This window comes from Cherax quadricarinatus, unplaced genomic scaffold, assembly GCF_038502225.1.
Source record: "Cherax quadricarinatus isolate ZL_2023a unplaced genomic scaffold, ASM3850222v1 Contig239, whole genome shotgun sequence".
Classification (NCBI taxonomy): Eukaryota; Metazoa; Arthropoda; class Malacostraca; order Decapoda; family Parastacidae; genus Cherax; species Cherax quadricarinatus.
Window position 1 is genome coordinate 66,374 of NW_027195265.1, and position 24,560 is coordinate 90,933.

At 40.0% G+C, this 24,560-nt stretch overlaps 1 protein-coding gene across 4 annotated transcripts in view; it reads right to left on the reverse strand.

Moving 5' to 3' along the window:
• LOC128700927 (xyloside xylosyltransferase 1) overlaps positions 1-24,560 on the reverse strand; it is an 85,583-nt gene that overhangs the window by 13,198 nt on the left and 47,825 nt on the right. For all 4 annotated transcript variants that reach the window (XR_011391115.1, XR_011391114.1, XM_070080229.1 and 1 more), the window contains one exon: positions 23,226-23,496. Coding sequence is in view for 2 of the 4 variants with exons in the window: in XM_070080229.1 (XP_069936330.1) it covers positions 23,226-23,496 (271 nt within the window). In the remaining 2 variants the exon portion in view is untranslated. The remainder of the gene's footprint in view (positions 1-23,225; positions 23,497-24,560) is intronic.

A 24,560-nucleotide genomic window follows, 5' to 3' on the forward strand; every position in this document is an offset into this window, starting at 1 on the left:
AAAACAAAAAAGATCTACATTTTTTTCCATACTTTCAGAAGTTGAAAAAACGTATATATACGTTTGGACCATTTAAGGGTTAATAGATTTGAGGATACTTCTAGTTAGCCATGGGCTGTTTAGCCTCTTTTCTGTGATCTGTTTTGTTTTGACTGAGCAATGTTTGTTGTGAAGGTTTAGAAAACTCCATTCTCTTGAATGCTCAGTAACTCATCAAATGACCATATGACATGTTTCTACACTACAAATCATTGATTTTATTCGATCTGACCGGATTATATTATAAATTGTGCTACAAATTTGTACAACTATAAAGATTCGTATTTAAAATCTCATTTGTACTTCACGTTGTAATTTGTTTACTGTAATTTTTACCACTGAATATATCATTGCTTAGTTAATCTTAAGTTAATTTTAAGCTGACCATAATGTTGTGTATACAAGGAACTTTGGCATATGCACTTAACCATTGTATTTCTTTGTACATCTATGTATCATGTCCAAATAATAATAAATAAATAAACCTGTCTGTATCTGTCTGCCTGTATATCTGTCTGTATCTGTGTCTGTATTTGTCTGTCTGTCTGTTTGTATCTGTCTGTCTGTCTTTCTGTCTACCTGTGTGTCTGTCTATCTGTCTGCTTGTCTGTCTGTCTCAGAACCGCTCATGAACCAACAGGTATTACACACGAAGCAGAGTCGTCACATCTTCGATATGATGATAATATCAGCTCTACGGCTCATTTATCTATCACAATTCATCTGACATAATAAACAATATAAATAACATAACAACCTGATATACGCTCTAGAACAAATAAAATAAGAACTTAACTACTATAAACTCCACATCTTGCACCTGTGCTGGTGTGCAGCTACACATTAAAATAATTAAGAGTGTGTTATTGGTCTTGAAGATGTTATATTAATAATGATAATAATAACACAATAATAATCACTGAGGTGCATTAAATGTATATAAAACATTAATATAGACATTGTGCTTAATTCATCTATGATTTTTTTCAAAATTATACAGTGGAACCTGAAAAATCAAACTTAATCGTTCCAGGAGCTAGTTCTAAATTCGTAAAGTCTGAAATTCGATGCAATATTTCCCATAAGAAATAATGGAAATACAATTAATCCGTTCCAGAAACCCAAAAATATTCACACAAAAAATACATTTTATAGAGATTAATTACAGTTTTACATACAACAAATACTACAGTTTTTAATTATGTATAGTAATACATATAAAATAACATTTTTACTTACCTTTATTGAAGATTGGTGATGGCATCTGGAAGATAGGGAGGAGAAGAGAGTTGGGGTTAGTGTTTGGAAGGAGAATCCCCCTCCATGAGGACTTCAGGTAAAGCTCTCTCTGGGGTTACTTCCCTTCTCTGTCTTTTAATGCCACTAGGACCAGCTTGAGAGTCACTGGACCCCTGTCTCACAAAATAACTGTCCACAATCCTCTGTTTCTGGTGCCTCTTTAACATTTCCCTAAAATGGGACATGGTTCTGTCACTGAACTTGTTGCAAAGATGGCTTGTTTCAGCTTGCTCAGGGTGGTACTTCTGCACAAACATTTGGACATCATTCCACTTGGCACAAATCTCCTTAAGCTTTGAAGAAGGCACCTCATCCACTCCCTCTTCCTCCTCCTCTGAAGCAAGTTCCTCAGCTGTGGTCTGATACAGCTCCAGATGAAGCTCTTGCAGCTCTTCAGTGGTTAGCTCTTCCCTGTGGTCCTCCACCAACTCTTCCACATCCTCACCACTCACCTCCAACCCCAGGGTGTTCCCCAATGCCACAATAGAGTCCACAACAGGCAGAGGGTCAGCTGGGTCAGGGTCAGGGTCAGCCTCAAACCCTTCAAAATCCCTCTTGTTGACACAATCTGGCCACAATTGTCTCCAAGCAGAGTTCAAAGTCCTGGAAGTCACTCCCTCCCAAGCCTTACCTATAAGGCTTATGGAGCTGTAGCTGTTGAAGTGATTCCTCCAGAACTCTCTTAGGGTCAACTTAGTGTCTGAGGTCACTTCAAAGCACTTTTCAAACACTGCTTTTGTGTAGAGTTTTTTGAAGTTAGAAATGACCTGCTGGTCCATGGGCTGGAGAAGAGGAGTGGTGTTAGGAGGCAAGAACTTCACTTTTATAAACCTGAAGTTTTTAGACAAGAGGTCTAATAAGTTTGGAGGATGAGCAGGAGCATTGTCCATTAACAGGAGGCACTTGAGTGGCAATTTATTTTCCTGGAGGTATTTTTTCACACTGCGGCCAAACACTTCATGGACCCACTCTTTGAAAATTTGTCTTGTGACCCATGCCTTATGATTAGCTTTCCACAAGACACATAACTTGTTCTTAAAGACATTGTTTTTCTTAAACACTCTGGGATTTTCTGAATGATACACAAGTAAAGGCTTCACTTTAAAATCACCACTAGCATTAGCACAGAACAAAAGAGTAAGCCTGTCTTTCATAGGCTTGTGTCCTGGCAGTGCCTTTTCCTCCTGTGTGATGAAGGTCTGTGGCATGCAAAGAGTACGTAACCTTTATTCGGCGCATGTACACACACTCATTACAGGCTATCTCCCCCAACCAGCGAACCAGGTTGCTGAGAGTTGATGATGGGGGCCCCGTCGTTCAACTAGTGACCAGGTTCTAGCCAATAAGATGGTTTTGGCAATCGGAGAGGTTATGTGGGTACCACTCTCCTATCTGCCCTTGTCATTTCCATTCAAGAGCTGGTTGAAGCACGGTCTGCTCTCTAGTGGCTTCTATTTCTGCCTTGCTTACCGTGGAGTGCACTATACTTATCACTGTACATAGTGTACATATTGCTGTTCTAAATTGGTGAAGGATAATATAAGTCTAAACTTTTTCTGCTGTGTTTATTTTGCTCCCTTTACACCCAGGATAACAGGCCATTTGGAATCCTGGGTTGTAATATGGGTAGCCTGTCCGGGAGCTGGAGCTGGACTTAGAGAAACGGTTGAGCTTAGGGTGAAGCTCGTAGCAGGAACATTGTGCAGCTTGCTGTCTGGCATTGCATTAGCTTTGCCTACGCTTTACAAATTTTGCGTGTCAGTTGCTTTGTTATGGTCTGCCTTGCTATTGTGTGATCGTTCAACAGCTCGCTACTAGCTTGTTCGGTGTGCTCGCTTTGCTACGGACAATCTTCTAGAACAGTGTAGCTGTCTGGCATTGCTTTACAAATTTTGCGTGCCAGTTGTTACTAGCCTGTTCGGTGTGGAGAATTTTGCAGTCAGCTTTGCTTGTATGCGTATTCTGCAATCGTACTGTGCATAGCTAAGCGTGTTCTGCAAATTAACGTGTTACGTTGGGGTATTCTGCAGTCGTACTGTGCATAGCGAATAACTTATGCCACCTAGACGAGTCAGACGTCTGGTGTCAGCATATACTTTGCATAACCTACCTAAATTGTCCCTACAGCATTGTTGGCAAATTGCTCATTCCATTGGCATTAAATATAAACGCACGCTCACAGCTGCGCAACTGCATTCACTGATTGCTGGCAAACTTCGAGAAGAAGAGAAGGCACATCAGACTCCTCCCTCTACGGGAGCTAGGGCAAAAACTACTATGTTCTCGCAGGAGGAAGATGATACACCTACGGAGCAAAATGGTCAGTATAGTGCAGCTGGGTTGTCTCAAGGTGAATCAGCGTCGTTGGCACTTGAGCTGGCAAAAATCAATCTTGAGCAAACTAGGGAACAGAGAGCATTCGCAAGGGAAGAATTTGATAGGGAAAGAGAAAGGAGGCAGTTTTCGCATTCTGTAAATGATTTTAGTTTACAAAAAGCAGTACAGCTTGTTCCCCGCTTCAATGAGGCCGAACCAGAACAATTTTTCGAAAGCTTCAAAAATCAGGCTCGAGCCTTGAGGTGGCCGGAACAGCATTGGGCATCGTTGGTTCATACAGCATTGTTTGGTAAGGCACAGGAATTTACGTCAGTATTAAATGACGCTGAATTTTCTGATTATCAAGTAGTGAAGACCACAGTGTTGGGAGCATATACATGTATCCCAGCCAAATACCGTAAGCTTTTTAAACTAAGCAGGCAGCAGCTTGGTCAATCCCTGGTGGATTTTGTAAGACAGCAAACCAAAGCTTTTACCAGCTGGTATAAAGCAAGTGGTGTCTCTACCTTTGAGGAGCTGATACAGTTTATTCTGATTGATAACCTGCTGGAGTCTGTGGGACCAGAGGTTCGAGTCTTTCTGCAGGATCGTGACTTAACCACTGCATTGGAGGCAGCCAGGTTGGCTGATACCTTTGAAACTAACCGCTCCTTGTCCGAGCGGTCCCGTCTCTCTTTTCAACAGCCTGGCATGAGCAGAGATCGTCAACCTTGGAGAATGAAGTGCCAGCTGGAGGGAGAACGTCTACGTCAGCCAACTAAGTCACCTGGTGAGCCACGCTTCTCAACTTACGGTCCACGTGCTGAGAGACAAACTACTCAACATGGTGCATCTCGACAACAGTATCCAGAGAGACACCAGCCAGAGCGACACCAGTTGCAACGTCCGCAGGGAGTAAAGGGCAAGCCTGTCGTCTCCTTCCTCTGTAACAAAGTAAGTCATATCCGTCCCAACTGCCCCCACAAACCCCAACCCATCGGGGAAATCTCTAATATCCCTAGTAACATGACCCCTAGAGAAGTAGAAAAAGGGATGGCCCCTTATTATTGCAAGTCTTATTTCCCTTCAGGAAAACTCAGAAACAACTGAAGTAAAGACCTTTAGAGATACTGGAGCATATTGCTCACTTATAAGAGAAGGAATATTACCCCTTTCAGAGAACACTTCCTTGAATTCCTCTGTTTTATTGGAAGCATTTGGAGGAGCTATATATTCTGTCCCTTTGCATAAAATTTATGTACAGTGCAAATATTACACTGGGTACTTGACTGTGGGTGTCTCAAAAGGATTCCCCATGAAAGATGCCATGTTATTACTGGGTAATAACATTACTACTGTTAGTGCGTGTCCTGAACCTATAATGAGTAATTCTTCTCCGGTGTTGGCCATAACTCGGGCAACATCCCAAGGGTTGTCTGGAGAGAATGTTGACCTATCCTTGGACGACTCCGATCTCGGAATAGCCACGTTGTTTTATGAGGCACACCGGCCGGAGCCTCGTAAATCAAGTGAACAGACCCCGATCAAGCCTTCCTATTCCCAGGTTGCAGGATTGCCAGACATCTCTGTTTCCATGCCCGAGGGACTGTCCTTCTGGGAGGAACAACGAAAGGACCCTTCTTTAAAATTCACTTTTCAGGCAGCCATGGGTAAATCCTCTTTGGGTCATCCAGTCAAGTATGAAGTTAAAAACGATTATTTGATCTGCAATGAGACTGGTAAGGAGATAGAGGGCTGGCAATTGTATGACAGGTGGTTCCAACTAAGTTTAGACCTCAAATATTAAATATAGCTCATAATACTTCATTAGGAGGTCACTTAGGAATTACTAAAACCTTGTATAGAATCACAAAAGAATTTTATTGGTCAAAATTAAAGAAAGATGTGAAGAATCATATTAGGTGTTGCCGAGAATGTCAGCAAGTAGGGAAACCTGGACATTCCATTAAACCTGCACCTCTCCAACCTATACCTGCTGATGGAGAACCTTTTGCAGATTTAACCCTTTGACTGTCGCGGCCGTATATATACGTTTGCGAGGTACCGTGTTTGACGTATATATACTCATAAATTCTAGCGGCTTCAAATCAGGCAGGAGAAAGCTAGTAGGCCCACATGTGAGAGAATGGGACTGTGTGGTCAGTGTGCACCACATAAAAAAAATCCTGGAACACGCAGTGCATAATGAGAAAAAAAAAACTCCGACCGTTTTTTTTAATTAAAATGCCGACTTTGTGGTCTATTTTCGTATAGTATTTGTGGTTGTATTCTCGTTTTCATGGTCTCATTTGATAGAATGGAAACTATATTATAGAAATGGAGGTGATTTTGATTAATTTTACTATAAAAAGAACCTGGAAATGGAGCACAAAGTACAGGAAATGTTTGATTTTTGCAGATGTTCGAAAGTAAACAAATGATGTCATTGTCCAATAAATGTCCAAATAGCCATTCTAATACGCAGTCATGAATGGGTTGATGTAATTTTTACAATTATTACAGTACTGCAGTACAGTGGACCCCCGCATAACGATGGCATCGCATAGCGATTTTTCCGCATAACGATTACTTTTATCGCAAAATTTTTGCCCCGCATACCGATTAAAAACCCGCATACCGATTTTCGTCCGAGACGCGTCCAATGTGCCCTCACATGTGCCGGCCGTCCCATTGTTTACCAGCCAGCCTCCGCGGTAACATCCAAGCATACACTCGGAATATTTCGTATTATTACAGTGTTTTCGGTGGTGTTTCTGGAAAATAAGTGACCATGGGCCCCAAGAAAGCTTCTAGTGCCAACCCTGTGGTAAAAAGGGTGAGAATTAGTATGGAAATTAAGAAAGATTTTGAAGGGTTTGGGGCTAACCCTGAGAAGCCTATGCCAGTTGTGGAATCCATTGTGCCTACTTCAAAGATTAAGGAAATGTGTGCAGAGTGGTTTGAACTGCAAACCTTTATAGATGAAAATCACCCTGACACAGCTGTTGCAAGCCGTGCTTGTGACTATTTCAATGACAATGTTATGGCCCATTTTAGGAAAGTCTTGAAGAAACGGGAGGTACAGAGCTCTATGGACAGATTTGTTGTGCGACAGAGGTCCAGTGACTCTGAAGCTGGTCCTAGTGGCATTAAAAGAAGAAGGGAAGTAACCCCAGAAAAGGACTTGCTACCTCAAGTCCTAATGGAAGGGGATTCCCCTTCTAAACAGTAAGAAGATAATGCTCTCCCCTCCTCCCATCCCATCAATCATCACCAGATCTTCAATAAAAGTAAGTGTCATGTAATTGTGCATGCCTTTTTCAGTTTGTGTGTATTAAAATTAACATTTCATGTGGTAAAAAAAATTTTTTTTCATACTTTTGGGCGTCTTGCACGGATTAATTTTATTTCCATTATTTCTTATGGGGAAAATTAATTCGCATAACGATTATTTCGCATAACGATGAGCCCTCTTGCACGGATTAAAATCGTTAACCGGGGGTCCACTGTAGTCTGCATAATAGTAAATCTTCTATTTTTTGTTTGAATAAAATTTCAAAATAAAAAGCAAGAGTAATATCACAGGGACCTGGAGACATGACTGATGAACAAAGAAAATGCTATTTTAGAGCCAGGAATGTCTGCATTGTTCATTCTGGACCTTATTTTGAAATTGTCGTATTTTTTAATTTCGTGAAATTGGCCAAATTGCAAATTTCTGACCATGTTATTGGGTAGTTGAAATCAGTAAATGGGCAGTTTCTTGTACTCAATCGATAGAAAAAATAGAGTTCTGAAGAAATAGTTATGAGTTTGGTTGACTGGAATAACAGAATTAACCGAAAATAGGGCTCAAAGTGGGCGAAATTGCCGATTTTTAAATATCGCCGAAGTCGCTAACTTCGCGAGAGCGTAATTCCGTCAGTTTTCCATCAAATTTCGTTTTTTTGGTGTCTTTACAATCGGGAAAAGATTCTCTATCATTTCATAAGAAAAAATAATTTTATTTTTTTTTTAAATTTTGCGACACCAGGAGACACCTCAGGATTTGGGGTTGCGACAGTCAAAGGGTTAATTATAGATTGTGTAGGTCCACTACCTGGGTCAAAGTCTGGAAATCAATATTTATTTACGATTATGGATAAAGTAACCAGATACCCTGAAGCAATTCCCATGCGTAGTATTAATACTAAAGCTATTCTCAAAGCTTTAACAAAATTCATTTCTTGTTTTGGCATTCCTAAAACTATTCAAAGTGATCAAGGTACTAACTTTACTGCCAAAGCATTTAGGGAAGTATTAACTAGGTTAGGGATAATCCACAACTTATCCACTGCCTATCATCCTCAGTCCCAAGGCGCCTTGGAAAGATTCCATCAAACGTTAAAAACTATGATGAGAACTTTTTGCATGCACTTTCCTACAGACTGGGATGAATCACTACCTTTGTTGCTGTTCTCAGTACGAGAGACGGTGCAAGAGTCTACCGGGTATAGTCCGTTTGAGCTGATCTTTGGGCACAATGTACGAGGTCCTCTTCGGGTGCTCAAAGAAGGATGGATGGGAGAAGACATTAGCTCGACACTCTACAACCCGTCTTCAAGGTTTGCAGGTGGCACGTCAGTTAGCAAAGGCTAACCTAAAGACAGCTCAAAGTAAGATGAAACAGAGGTATGACAGAAGTGCAAAATTCCGCTCCTTCCATTCAGGAGACAAGGTGTTGGTGCAGGAACCTATACCTGGCCACACCTTGAAAGCTAGATTTACGGGACCTATGCAGATTGTAAGTAGATTATCCGATGTAAATTATGTGGTAGCTCCCATTGATAAGACCTCAAAAACTAAAATTTACCACATTAATCAATTAAAATATTTCCATACACCAGATAAAGTCCCAGTAATGACTCTGTCCTCTACCTCTGAGGACGACTTTGATTCTTCGCACTCTATCTCTGAAATTAATGTTAAACTTTCTAAATTCTGTCCTCCTCAAGGATCCTAGTCCTTTAATGGAGGGACTATCTGAAATGCAAGCAACAAGTTTAACTGAGCTTCTACAGTCATATCCTAATATTTTTTCGGATGTGCCGAAAAAATGTACGTTAGGTTATCATGATGTAGATGTGGGAAACTCTAAACCAATTAAACTCTCCCCCTACAGAGCTAATCCTGAAAAGCAGAGGCTACTTCAGCAGGAAGTAGAATTTTTGTTAAAGCATAGTTTAGTGGAGGAGTCATCTAGTCCATGGGCTTCACCGTGCATCCTTGTGAAGAAGGCTGATGGAGGGTTTCGTGTGTGTACAGACTACCGTAAGGTGAATGAGGTCACAGTTACAGATGCTTACCCTCTTCCTCGTCTGGATGACGTAACTGACTTTGTGGGTAAGGCTACATTTGTGTCCAAGTTAGATCTCCTTAAAGGTTACTATCAGGTACCTTTGACGGATAAGGCGTAATTCCAGGAGGTCATTATCAATACACAGTTACCCCCTTCGGAATGAAAAATTCCCCCTCTTCATTCCAGAAACTTATCCATCAGGCTATTAAAGGACTTGAAGGCACGGCAGCGTACCTAGATGATATTGTTGTGGTGTCTGATACTTGGGATCAACACCTACTTAGACTTAAGGCTCTTTTTGAGACCTTTCAGAGTTCCCATTTAACAGTTAATTTATCTAAATCTTCCTTTGGCCAGGCCACTATCACTTTTCTAGGCCATGAAGTAGGTAGTGGTAAAGTTGCCCCTAAACTTGCTAAAGTTCTTGCTATTAAAGATTATCCAGTTCCTCATGATAGGAAATCTCTTCAACGTTTCCTAGGCATGTTAGGATTTTACAGAAGATTCTGTAAAAATTTCTCAGATATTGTAGCCCCTCTTACCTCTCTTACCAGTCACAAAGTTCCCTTTAATTGGACCCCAGATTGTCAAACTTCTTTTGACAAAGCAAAAAGAATATTGTGTACTGCACCCATTCTTTTGTCTCCAGACTTCTCCAAACCTTTTTCATTACAGGTTGATGCTTGTGAGTCTGGGGTTGGGGCAGTACTATTACAAATCGAGAATGAGGAGTTGCAGCCTGTAGCATACTTTTCAGCCAAGTTCCAGCCGCATCAGAGGGCTTACTCTACCATCGAAAAAGAAGCCCTCGTGCTGGTACTGGCTTTGGAGCATTTCGATGTTTATGTGGGCCAGACATCGCAGGTGGTCAGAGTCTACAGTGATCACAATCCTCTAGTATATCTCCAAACCATGAAGAATCACAACACAAGGCTCATGCACTGGACGCTAAGGCTGCAGCCCTACAATATCAAAATTGTACATATTGCCGGCAAAGAAAATGTGTTGGCAGACTCTTTATCTAGAGTCTAATATTCTATTTACTTAGGTTAGGATGTTAGGTTACTTGTGGTAACCCTTTCCACGCTCTTTTTTTTTTATCCCCTGGTGTGGGTTTCTTTTTTTTAGTGAGGGGATGCGGGCTACCGTCCGCCTGCATCTTGGACCTATGCTAGCCCGACTGACTGCTGTCTCACTCTGAGTTTAGGGTTTGGCTTTTTGTCACGAGAAAAGCTGAGCTCTATCTAAGAGTTGGATGGTGGAGAGGAAAGGCGGTCCCATTATTTTGTGCCATGGCGGCACAGTTACCACTGGGAGGTGGCAGCCTAATCCTGAGCCTTCTCGGGGTGGGGGTGTGGCATGCAAAGAGTACGTAACCTTTATTCGGCGCATGTACACACACTCATTTACAGGCTATCTCCCCAACCAGCGAACCAGGTTGCTGAGAGTTGATGATGGGGCCCCGTCGTTCAACTAGTGACCAGGTTCCAGCCAATAAGATGATGGTTTTGGCAATCACAGAGGTTATGTGGGTACCACTCTCCTATCTGCCCTTGTCATTTCCATTCTAGAGCTGGTTGAAGCACGGTCTGCTCTCTAGTGGCTTCTATTTCTGCCTTGCTTACCGTAGAGTGCACTATACTTATCACTGTACATAGTGTACATATTGCTGTTCTAAATTGGTGAAGGATAATATAAGTCTAAACTTTTTCTGCTGTGTTTATTTTGCTCCCTTTACACCCAGGATAACAGGCCATTTGGATTCCTGGGTTGTAATAAGGTCCTTTTTGGCATTTTCTTCCAAAACATGCCTGTTTCGTCACAATTAAACACTTGTTCAGGTTTGAATTCTTCAGTGTCTATGTACCCCTTAAACTCCTGTACAAACTTCTCAGCCGCCCGTTTATCTGAACTGGCTGCCTCACCATGTCTTACAACATTGTGTATGCCACTACTCTTCTTAAATCTGTCAAACCAGCCTCTGCTGGCCTTAAATTCACTATCAGCACTGGTTCCAGGAGTTTTCTGTACCAGATCGGCTTGCAACTTCCTTGCCTTTTCGCAAATAATCGTCTCTGAAACACTATCACCTGCAATCTCTTTATCCTTGATCCACATCAGCAACAACTTCTCAACCTCTTCAACTATTTGTGGTCTTTTTTTGGTTAGTATATTAACACCTTTCACAACATCAGCTTCCTTGATTTGTTCTTTCTTTGACAGGATAGTACCGATGGTCGACTTGTTTTTCCCATACATCCTGGCAAGCTCAACAAGTCTCACACCACTCTCATACTTCTGTATTATTTCCTTCTTCACATCTATGGTGTTTCTCACTTTCTTTACCACAGGGGTACCACTAGCAATTTCTTTGGATCCATGGCAGCTTATTTCAGTCCCACAAGCACTAAATACAACGAAATAATCGTAAAATGCGTGAATGAGAGCGCAGGATAGTGTTCACTCAAGCATAAACAAAGATAGACTGCTCACGGCGCCTGCGCGGGGACGAGGACAGAGCGGGTCGGCAGACAGGTCCTGTACCCAGCGGTCCCAAAATAGGGGTGTGTTCGATAACAGGGACACGGTTTGTCCGAAAAAATGGTCCAATTTTCGAAACGTTCAATATGTGATACGTTTGATTTTTGAGGTTCCACTGTATAATAAACATGCTACATAACAAATAAACATATAAATTAGCATAAATATGAGATGTTTTTTCAGTCAGCTTGACAGAGTGAACAAAAACCATTTGTGTCCAGGCTGGTAAAAACAACAACAACAACTAGTTTGTTTACAAAACTCGTGAACCTTCTACACCCTCATTCTCTCTCTCTCTCGTTTATTCATTTAATCTTGTTTACTCACCTCTCACTCTACATTAAGACTACAGATATTTTAAGGTAAGTAATGAGTGAACACTATTATTATATTATAGTTTAATAATAATATTATTATTATTAACCCTTAAACTGTCCAAACGTAGATCTACGTTCGCTTGCATAGCACTCCAAACGCAGATCTACGTTATTTTACATTCTTTCTTATGGAGAAAATTAAGGTCGGAGCGCTACGCGTGCAAACATAGATCTACGTTTGGACAGTTTAAGGGTTAATATTAGTACATACGTATTATTGTAATAATAATACTTATTAATATTATTATTAATTTAGGGCACTGGAGCACAGATCCACTGTATAGCACTTTGTCTGGATTTTTTTTTTGGGTTATCCTAGGTAATTTATACTATGTATGATAACTTTACTTACGTGTACTTGTGAGAGATACAGATACAGATGGAGAGACAGCCAAATTCAGTCAGCCAACCAACCAACCACCCACCCACCCATCCGGTCTGCAAGCCAGCCAACCAAATACGTATTACACATGTTTCAGAGTCATTTCTCTTTACTTAAGGTATAGGTTATACTACATTCTGGCAGGATGACACTACCAGTGGTATTCTCCCATTCCACTGTGTCGACAATACATAAAGATAACAGTAACATACAATACTGTACAAGATGTAAAATTTACAATACAGTCCACTACCATGTATACATATTATATGGTGCATAAATGATTAAATCTCCATGGGGAAGTGGAACAGAATTCCTCCTCCGTAAGTCATGCGTGTTGTAAGAGGTGACTAAAATGCCAGGGGCAAGGGGCTAGTAACCTCTTCTGTATATATTACTAAATGTAAAAGGAGAAACTTTCGTTTTTCCTTTTGGGCCACCCCGCCTTGGTGGTGCACCCCGCCTCAGTGGGCCACCCTGCCTCGGTGGGCCACCCCGCCTCGGTGGGATACGGCCGGTGTGTTGAAAGAAGAAATGATTAAAATATATCAATAGTACATTATGGTAAAAAGAATGAAATAATGATTGTACATTACATGACAGTACTATGTAGGTAGTTTATATAGCAAAGGTTTGACATTATGCCCTACCCAGTATGTCGGCAATTTTCAAAGGTTCAACTTACGTCCATTTTGACTTGTGACCATTTGGTCGGAACCAAGCTCGGTCGTAAGTAGGATGGTACTTGTAGTTGTTGTTATTGTTGTTACCAGCCCAGACATGAATGGTTTTTGTTCACTCTGTCAAGCTGACTGGAAAAACATCTCGTATTTATGTTAATTTATATGTTTATATGTTATGTAGTGTGTTTATTATATAATTTTGAAAAAAATCATGGATTAAGCAAAATGTCTATATTAACATATAACCATATGACCTGTCTTTGTAATACTCATTTGTGCTTAATTGTTATTTGTTTACTGTAATTTTTACCACTGAATATATCATTGCTTAGTTAATCTTAAGTTAATTTTAAGCTGCCCATAATGCTCTGCATACAAGGAACTTTTGGCAAGTGCGCTTAACCATTGTATTTCTTTGTACATCTATGTATCATGTCCAAATTAATAATAAATAAATAAATAAATAAATACACATTTAATGCACCTCAGAGTGATTATTATTGTGTTATTATTATCATTATTAATATGGCGTCTTCAAGACCAATAACACACTCTTAATGATTTTAATGTGTAGCTGCACACCAGCACAGGTGCAAGATGTGGAGTTTATAGTAGTTAAGTTCTTATTTTATTTGTTCTAGAGCGTATATCAGCTTTTTATGTTATTTATATTGTTTATTATGTCAGATGAATTGTGATAGATAAATAAGCCGTAGAGCTGATATTAGCATCATACTGAAGATGTGACGACTCTGCTTCGTGTGTAATACCTGTTGGTTCATGAGCGGTTCTGAGACAGACAGACAAGCAGACAGATAGACAGACACACAGGTAGACAGAAAGACAGACACACAGGTAGACAGAAAGACAGACACACACAGGAAGACATAAAGACAGACAGACAGACAGACAGTTACAGACAGACAGATATACAGGCAGACAAATACAGACAGGTTTATGTGCAACAATGAAAACAAATAGAGTTCGAGAGCAAGAGCCTTTCTTGCTACAATCTCCAGTGCAAGATTCAGACTTCCTCTTAGGGGCCATGGTGCAATTTACTGTCCAGTTAGTACAGTTAATACAGTATGATGCTGCTGATAGGGCAGGGTTACTCAAACTGATGCTGCCTGCATGGCGCGTTACCACCGCAAGTATCATCAAATGTTGTACAGCGGTATGCATCAGGCGGCCCAGCCCAGCTGCCAGATGCACAGTTATAAGTTGAGTGGATGTATGTTGAGGTCGTAAGTTGGATGGTAGGTGTATGTCGATGGTAATAATAATTAATAATAATTAATAACAATAATAACAATCACTATGGAGCGCTTTAAATGTCAGCTACCAAACCTACATGAAATACACATGACATTTAAAGCACTTCAGAGCGATTATTATTACAGTAGGACCCTGCTTTATGGCACTTTGTCTTACAGCATTCCACTAATACAGACATTTTAATTATGACCAAAACTCTATATGGCTCCCTCCACCTGACTTTCTAATATGGTCACTGCAGGGCCACCCGGTTTATTTACATTTTCCGTGAGCATGACTCTCCATTACATCTGGAAACTTTCCAAAATTTCAAGTGTTTCAAAGTTATTTCATATTTTATACAGCCTCTCCTCAAAATGACGGAGTTCCGTTCCCAAGACCACGTCGTTAAACGTATTCGTCGTTAACTGCAGAGCACACCGTAATGGTGGTGTGTTTGTGTCAACCATCTTTGATATTGTTTTAATGTCACCTTTGCACTATTTATAATGTTGCTGGTATATTTTTAAATGTTTATACAGTAGTGTACTGTACATTGTAATAAACAGAGTAGAGGAAATCAGTTCTAATATACATTATTTTGATATGCATGCTGGTCAGAGAGCCCGTCGTAAGTCCGAGTCATCGGTAAATGAGTATGTTGCTAAGTGAGGATAGGCTGTATATACTCTGATAATTATACAGTAGACCATTGTGTCTACTTACTGACTGACTTAAAGTTAGACATTTTCATTGAAGAGGACCCTGAAACGGTGTCTAGAGCAGCTGATGCCTTACTGTCAGTTGTATAATGTACTGCAGGGCAAAATGGAACAGAAATCCTTTACAGAATTTATGCACACTCCAGTATAACCATCAACTTCAGTACTAGTACCTCTACCATCCACCTCAGCCCAGTAGGGCCGCAGCATAACCATAATCATCCACAAACACCAGCACCCACAATTTAAGGTAAACTTCAGCAGTAAAAACAACATAATACATCACGACAATGAACTACAATTACATATTCGCTTCTATTTTTTGTAAAATCTGTTGGTCTAAAAAAAAGTTGTTTGGCTTTTTGGGGCTCCCAGGAACGTAACCCTATTTTTCCCACAAGTTCTTCAGTTTGTCTAACACGGTTTTAACCCTTCGACTGTTTTGGTCATATATATACGTCTTACGCGCCACTGTTTTGGACATATTAATATGTGTAAATTCTAGCAGCTTCAAATCAAGCAGGAGAAAGCTGGTAGGCCCACATGCGAGAGAATGGGTCTGTGTGGTCAGTGTGCACCACATAAAAAAAATCCTGCAGCACAAAGTGCACAATTAGAAAAAAAAAAACTGACTTTTTTTGGATTAAAACGTCAACTTTGAGGTGTATTTTTGTATAGTATTTATCGTTGTACTTTCGTTTTCATGGTCTCACGTGATAAAATGGAAAACACATTACAGAAATAGAGATGATTTTGATTACTCTCATGATGAAAACGACCTTGAAATTGAGCTCCAAGTAGAGGAAATGTTCGATTTTTACCAATGTTTAGGAGTAAGCAAATCACACCACATGTCCAATACACTTCAACTGGGGAGTCTAATATTCTTTCACTAGTGCACTGATATTATTTATACCATTTTTACAATAGTGCATTAGTCTGTATAACAGTAAATTTTGTGTTTTCTGTATGAATAAAAAGTCAAAATAGAAAGCAATAGTAATATAAGAGGGGCCTAGAGACGTGACTAATAAACAGAGGATATGTTATTTTAGTGCCAAGAATGTCTACATTGTTTATTCTGGACCCTATTTTGAAATTGGCATCTTTTTTAATTTGCATGAAATTGGTCAAATTGCCAATTTCTGACCACTTTATTGGGTAGTTCAAATCGGTAAATGGGCGATTTCTTGTACTCAACCAATAGAAAAAATGGAGTTCTAAAGAAACAGCTATGAGTTTGGTCAACTGGAACAACAGACTTGGCCAAAAACAGGGCTCAAAGTCGGCAAAATCGCCGATGCGTATATGTCGCCGAGACTGCTAACTTTGCAGGAGTGTAATTCCGTGAGTTTTCAACCAAATTTCGTACTTTTGGTGTCATTACCATCGGGAAAAGATTCTCTATCATTTCATAAGAAAAAATAATTTTTTTCCCAAAAATTTTGCGACATAGAATGAGTTTCAGAAAGGGGCTTGCAACAGTCAAATGGTTAACTGTTAACCCTTTCTGGGTCCAAAGGCAAAAAGGCAAAATCGGAAGGGGTGCCCCAGTGTCCAAGAAATTTTCAAAAAAAAAAAAAAAAAAAAAAAAAAAAAAAAAAAAAAAAAAAAAAAATCTTACAGAATTAAAGAGTATATTTTTGTGAAGGTAATAAAACAAAAAAAATTCTGATCAGTACTTACCGAGATACAGAGGCGAGAAGTTGACCCAAAATGACGTGGTGGTGGCAACATCGGCGATTTCCACAAACTCGCCTTTCTTTACTTTATTTTTTTTATATACTTATTTCTTTTCTTTTCTAATTTTTTTCTTTTCCTACTAACATTTGGGGCCTGAGAGACCAATACTCTATATAATGTATATATATAAACTCACTGTATTGAACACAATAACCGCACTAAAGTTATTATCATATTATTGTTTACCACTGTTGTTTATTACAATAAACATGCACAAATATTGTATAATACTAATGTTCTATCATATATTTACATATTTACAATCACTGGACATGGTTTTAGAACTGCTGGAGCTTGTGGAACTCCTTGAAACAAGGCACCATGCACAGAGGCACCTTACATTCCTCACACATAAACCGAGTGTCTTTGCGTCTTTGTTGCTGTCGTTTTGTTTGTGCACAGACGATGCATCTCTTCTGAGCATATTTCTTCTTAGTTGCAGGAAGCTGTATTATGAATGATCACCTTCCCTCCTCAAACGCTTGGGTATATCCTGAGGAGTTCGAGGATCTTGTTGTATAGCAGGTGTTGTTACCTGGTACTTCATTATGAGTTGTCTGACAACAGACAAACAAAATTCACCATACGGTGGTCTGTTACCAGTCTTTATTTGGTACATATTATATGCATTGAGCATTGAAATGTCCATGAGATGGAAGAAAAGTTTCATGTACCACTTGTAACTTTTACGAACACAATCAACAAAACCAATCTGCATGTCACATTTGTCAACCAAGCGCATGTTTTGTGTATAATCAATCACTGTCACTGGTTTTTGAATACATTCATTAGTCACTCTATCAATTTTAGCACTGTCTTGCATTTCGTTACAGTGAGTGGTTGTCAACAATGTGACATCTCGTTTGTCATGCCACCGTAATGCCATGATGTCATTGGCATTAAACACCTGCACCTCATCACCACAAGTGCCTGCACTGAACCTGGGCATATGTTTATGATTAGAATGCACTGTGCCACACACATCTGTCATGTTCATTCCCAAGAAATCACTGAGTAAAGGGCTTGTGTACCAGTTATCAGCATATAATGTATGCCCCTTACCAAGATAAGGTGCCATCATGCTTCTCACTACGTCACCTGAGATACCCAATAACATCCTGGTATCTTTCAATGTTTTACTTCCTGTGTATATAACAATATCCAATACCAGGCCACTGTCACAGTCACAGAGTACAAACAGTTTTATACCAAAGCGTTTCCTCTTGCTTGGTATATACTGCTTGAATGACAGTCTACCTTTGAACAAAATCAGACTCTTCAATTACAAGATTCTTGAATGGATAAAAGTACATGTTGAACTTTTGTTTCAGATACATAAAAATATTTCTAATCTTGTATAACCTGTCACTTCTGTCAGGCCTGGTTTTGTCAGAGAAGTGCAACATACATAACAGTAAGATAAACCTGTTCACTGGGATGATTTCACTGAAGACCGGGGTACAAATTAGCCGATCTGTGGACCAGTATGCTTTTATATTATGCTTATAGACATGAGGCATAAGCATTATTGTTGCAAAAAGCAAATACATTTCTGCAACAGTCGTCTCTTTCCACTGGTGTAGTCTTGACTGTGGTGATATGATCATATTTGCCATGGTGTACTCAAAATACTTATTACTTTCCCTAACAATAGTTTCCATCAAGGGCTGGTCAAAGAATAGTTCAAAGATTCCAGTTCATTTGCAGTGTTTCCAAGGAGACAAGTTGGTAGAATTCCACTTTGAGAGTCATCAAACTGGTGGGAAGTGGGAACAAAATTGCAATTTTGCTGCCAATCCCAGAAACAGTTTGCTGGTGGATACTGGACATCATAAGCTGGTTGTGCGGGTAGTTGTGGTTGTGATGGGCTAGAGGCTGACGCTCCGCTTTGTCCTTGAGCTGAGGAGTCAGCGGTGTGGGTCCCAGCCTGGGCTGGTGAGTCACGCATTGCCGTGGCACTACCATCACCACTACCACCACCTGCTGATGCTTGTGGTCTATCCATGCCTAGTGTAGCCACATCATCCTCACTTTCACTGACTATTCCTGGTGTAGGGCCACGGGATGTACTCCGTCCCCTGGGCACTACATAGGGAACACTATCCAAGTGCATGCGGCGGCGTATATACTGACGCTTCATTGGTGAATATGTTTCTTCACTATCACTACTCGAATGATCGTCAAGAGCAATAAAATCACAATCCACGTCACTATTATCATCATTACTGAAGTCAGAGGCCTGGCCATGCGAAAATATTAGTTTTCTCTTGCGACGAGGTACAACTGAACGTGACTGAGACGTGCCCACACCAGAGGTAAAAGGTTGAGGATTGTCAGGGTTTTCTGCACTATTATCGATATCCTAATCACTCCTTTCGGTCACTAACTGATCAAAGCCAAAGAATTCGTCTTCATTTCTACTTCCATCACTGTCAGAACTATCAGATAGGAACAGGAGAGTCCCAATTTTCCTTGGAGTGAGAGCTGCCTTGCGACGAGGCATGGTGAACAAGGGTAACTGAGCCGGCGTTCCCACAATGCTATGCGGGCGCCTAGACAACTAACTACATGAAAACCACCTGTTCACACTTTCACTCACCCACTTGTCTATAATCACGGAAATATGAATCTTAACTAGTCATAAGTTTGCCTGTGATACTACAATATAGAACCTGTGTATTGTGCCAAAACAAAAGCATTCACATTGCTAAACTCACGAACTATAATGTAGTCACTTAGCCTTAATACCAACTTTCTCCATAATCTATATTAATTTAGAGTTAAGAATTAATCTAAGTCTGCCCGAAATGCCTAGCCATGCTAGGTGTCCTAGTGGCCCCCTCTGTAATTAGTATTTTAAAACATGTAAACCACACAATAACCAAAACCTGTAAACCCCACATTGTAATCTTTATAGAGAATAAATTTGATTGATTGATTGACTGATTCATGGTGCACACCCACCACGCAGAGCTATTCTCTCACATGTAGGCCTACCAGCCTTCTCGTGCTAAATTTGACACCACTAGAATTTTGTTGTAGACCTACGGTTTGGACCCTCAACGTATAGCCGTAGATCTACGGCACAGACCCTCAAGGGGGTAAACGATCCAAACATATATATATGTTCTCTCACATAGCACCCCAGAAGTATATATACGTTTCATGTTTCATTCATTCAAAATTGGCACAATAAGCTGCCTGAGTTGCCTAGACATGAGAGAATGGGTGTGCGTACTCAGTGTGCGCCATATGAAAAAAATTGGGGATGCCTGCATACCACATGCTCTTTTTCTCTATAAAAAAAAAATGATTTTTTTTTTCTCAAAATATTTGGGGCGCTGCGCAGGTGAACGTATATACAGTGGACCCCCGCATAACGATCACCTCCGAATGCGACCAATTATGTAAGTGTATTTATGTAAGTGCGTTTGTACGTGTATGTTTGGGGGTCTGAAATGGACTAATCTACTTCACAATATTCCTTATGGGAAAAAATTCGGTCAGTACTGGCACCTGAACATACTTCTGGAGTGAAAAAATATCGTTAACCGGGGGTCCACTGTATATGTTTGGACCGTTTAAAGGTTAACTACTAAGGCGTTTTCAGGAAGGTAACTACCGTGTTAAATGATGGTCTACTGTACTTATGTGTATCTGTACCTAAATAAACTTACACACTGTGCTGGCATGCAGGTACACATTAAAATCACTAAGAGTGTCTTATTAGTCTTGAAGGCACCATATTAATAACAATAACAACACAATAATAATCACTCTGAGGAACATTAAATGTCATATTACATTAATATACACATTTTGATTAATCCATCTATGATTTCTTTTTAAATTATATAATAAACACACTATGTAATATATAAACATGATAAATACACCCACAGTAGAATAAATTAACACAAATATGAAATGTTTTCCCAGTCGTCTTGTCGGAGAGAATAATGTTTTCTCTAGTTCAACACCAAAGAAAATATGTACAAAATAGTATTACTGGGGGTAACTGTAGAAAATAGTATTACTGGGGGTAACTGTAGAAAATAGTATTACTGGGGGTAACTGTAGAAAATAGTATTACTGGGGGTAACTGTAGAAAATAGTATTACTGGGGGTAACTGTAGAAAATAGTATTACTGGGGGTAACTGTAGAAAATAGTATTACTGGGGGTAACTGTAGAAAATAGTATTACTGGGGGTAACTGTAGAAAATAGTATTACTGGGGGTAACTGTAGAAAATAGTATTACTGGGGGTAACTGTAGAAAATAGTATTACTGGGGGTAACTGTAGAAAATAGTATTACTGGGGGTAACTGTAGAAAATAGTATTACTGGGGGTAACTGTAGAAAATAGTATTACTGGGGGTAACTGTAGAAAATTATTCCTTTCATACACCTTCACTTAGTGTCATTCCTTCTAAAAAATGGTGTGTTACATGAGAATGGAAGTGTTGTTCTTTATTTATTCTACTTTACCAACGTGGAGACAACTTGTACACAGTGTAGATGAATACACATGTGTCTAATTTATCAACTTGTACACAATGTAATGTGCTTGTATTATGGTATAAGATTCACAAACATGGGAATGAACTAAAACCAGACGTGTTTGTTTACAGACTCTGCATTTCTGTCCTCTCTCATTTACTCATTTTCTCTCTCTCTCTCTCTCTCTCATTTACTCATTCTCTCTCTCTCTCTCTCTCTCTCTCATTTACTCATTCTCTCTCTCTCTCATTTATTCATCTTTTTATCATTTAATCACCTCTCACCCTACATTAAGACTATAAATATTTTAAGCAACACAAAAGTAACTCTAAAATGTGTACTGTATATGCATTTTATCACTCTAGGGCGCTTTAAGTGTCGTAGTTTATTTATTACGTGGGGGTGTGGGTGGGGTGCCCTGGCTACCATACCTCCCACACCTGACTTCTTACCCTACATCAAGACTACAAATATTTTAAGTAAGTAATGAGTGTACTGTGTGTGTATTGTACTTTGTAATAATTTTTAATGCCTGGATTTATTGCTAACTTAATATATGTTAGTGTAAACTTGTTATCTGGCATTTTTATTATTTTATTATCACACTGGCCGATTCCCACCAAGGCAGGGTGGCCCGAAAAAGAAAAACTTTCACCATCATTCGCTCCATCACTGTCTTGCCAGAAGGGTGCTTTACACTACAGTTTTTAAACTGCAACATTAACACCCCTCTGGCATTTATATGCATTTATAAGTGGAAAAAATGGCATTCTGTTTTCTGGTGGTAACCTGGAACCTAACCTGCCTTATAAGTGGGGATTACTGTACTTATTATTACCATCAACATACCTTGTTCACTGAGTTTAATCTCTTCTTTAGCTGCCACGAGAGACAGAGAACGTACACACACACAGACAAACACATAGCTAACCCTTTTACTGTGAACTTCTTGCGTACTTCTTCTATTCCTTGTTCTTCTTCCTCTTCCTACAATAAATACTCACCTCTCACCCGACATTAAAATTACAAATATTTTAAGGTAGGTAATGAGTGTACTGTTAAGATTACAAATATTTTAAGGTAAGTAATGAGTGTACTGTTAAGATTACAAATATTTTAAGGTAAGTAATGAGTGTACTGTTAAGATTACAAATATTTTAAGGTAAGTAATGAGTGTACTGTTAAGATTACAAATATTTTAAGGTAAGTAATGAGTGTACTGTTAAGATTACAAATATTTTAAGGTAGGTAATGAGTGTACTGTTAAGATTACAAATATTTTAAGGTAAGTAATGAGTGTACTGTTAAGATTACAAATATTTTAAGGTAGGTAATGAGTGTACTGTTAAGATTACAAATATTTTAAGGTAAGTAATGAGTGTACTGTTAAGATTACAAATATTTTAAGGTAAGTAATGAGTGTACTGTTAAGATTACAAATATTTTAAGGTAAGTAATGAGTGTACTGTTAAGATTACAAATATTTTAAGGTAGGTAATGAGTGTACTGTTAAGATTACAAATATTTTAAGGTAAGTAATGAGTGTACTGTTAAGATTACAAATATTTTAAGGTAAGTAATGTGTACTGTGTATCATACTTCATTGTTTTTAATGCCTAGTTCAGGTTTTAATATACTAAAAATGTTATAAATGGTACAAAGGTGACATCAAAACAATATGTAAAGATAGCTGACACAAACCCACTACCAGTACCGTGTACTGGAAGTATGTATCAGTAAGGGGCGACTCCTCGTTTAGTGACCAATTCACTCAATAACCTACTCAAATAAATAAATAACAAAAAGGCACAATACCGTGACTGGAACGATACACAAATAACCCGCACATAGAAGACAGAAGCTTACGACGACGTTTCGGTCCGACTTGGACCATTGACAAAGTCACTCTCAGGAACCCAACTCGGTCATTAAGTGAGGACTACCTGTAGTCTACAATTTAGCTGTGTATACGGTATATAAGTCCCAATTTAGCCAAGTAGGTCACAATTCCAGCGGCCTCAACTCACGTATAACATCAGAACGACGCAGGCGGTCGACAGCGACCAGAACGACTCCACTATTGAACCCCGGGAAGCCGCCTTGGGTGGCTGGCACCGACCCCAGGCCAGTGCCAGCACCGGGACCAGGGGGCGACCCCAGAGTGGTGTCAGGGTGGAGGCGACGGTATTGAGACAGCACATGACGGTACACCGGTGACTGCTCTAGGGTCATGCCCAGGATGTTGTCAGCAGTGAAGCGCTCGAAATGAGAGTGTAGTTCTGCGATGTCACCCTTCACCTGTAAGGTTAAGAATGACTTGTCAGTGTAAGAATGGCAATTCATGCAAGATCAACTGTTGGTGCAAGAACTACTGTTATTGTAAGAATGACTGCCAGTGTAAGAATGACTGCCAGTGTATGAATGACTGTCAGTGTAAGAATGACTGTCAGTGTAAGAATGACTGCCAGTGTATGAATGACTGTCAGTGTAAGAATGACTGCCAGTGTAAGAATGACTGTCAGTGTAAGAATGACTGTCAGTGTAAGAATGACTAAGTGAAAGAATGACTGTCAGTGTCACCTGTAAGATCAAGAGAACTGACCGTACCCATCTGTCACACACACATCAGTATTCATTAACAACCATCACAGGAGCCATCAACAACAATTCCTCTTCAAGGGGGACTCCTTGGCGTGGTGAAGAGGCTCTTGGTCTGAGGAATTAGACCTGTCGGTCTCCTTTCTCAGACCGAACCTAATTACCCCCCAATCCCCTCTTCCCTATCCCATCCTCCCCTTTTTCCTTTCCTCCTCCTCCCCACCCCTCCCTTTTGCCCTTCCTTTTTTGGCCTTTGGGATTTTTTCCCACAGGCGTGCTAGTTCCTAGGTAGGGGAAAGGGTACAGGGGTCCATCCCATTCCATTGAGGTTCTTGGCGGTGGCGTAGTTTGCCGTAGAATCTGGATCACCTGAGGATGTCCCAATCCCTCTCCGGTATCCAGGAGGGCAGCTTTGGGTGTCTTTCGGGCGATGGGTATCTCTGGAAGCCACCTTTCGGATTCTGGGGGTGGTGGCCGAAGGAGGTATGCTTTGTGGCAGATATCCGGCTGCCCTCTCTTTTGTCCACCAAGGTAGCTCGGCAGATGTGAGGTTGCTATCCCGGATTGCTGGTTTACTGGCATGATGGGTAGGGTATGGTACGGGTTCCATGCTGCATCTGCGCTACTTGCGGTGCTAAGGTCCTCTTGGGCATGGAGGGAGATTTCTGGCACTTTCATTCCTCCCAGGAACTATCCCTCCCCGGTCTCCCCTTTTTTTTTTTTTTTATTTTATTTTCTTCTTTTTTTTTTCTTAAAAACAAAAA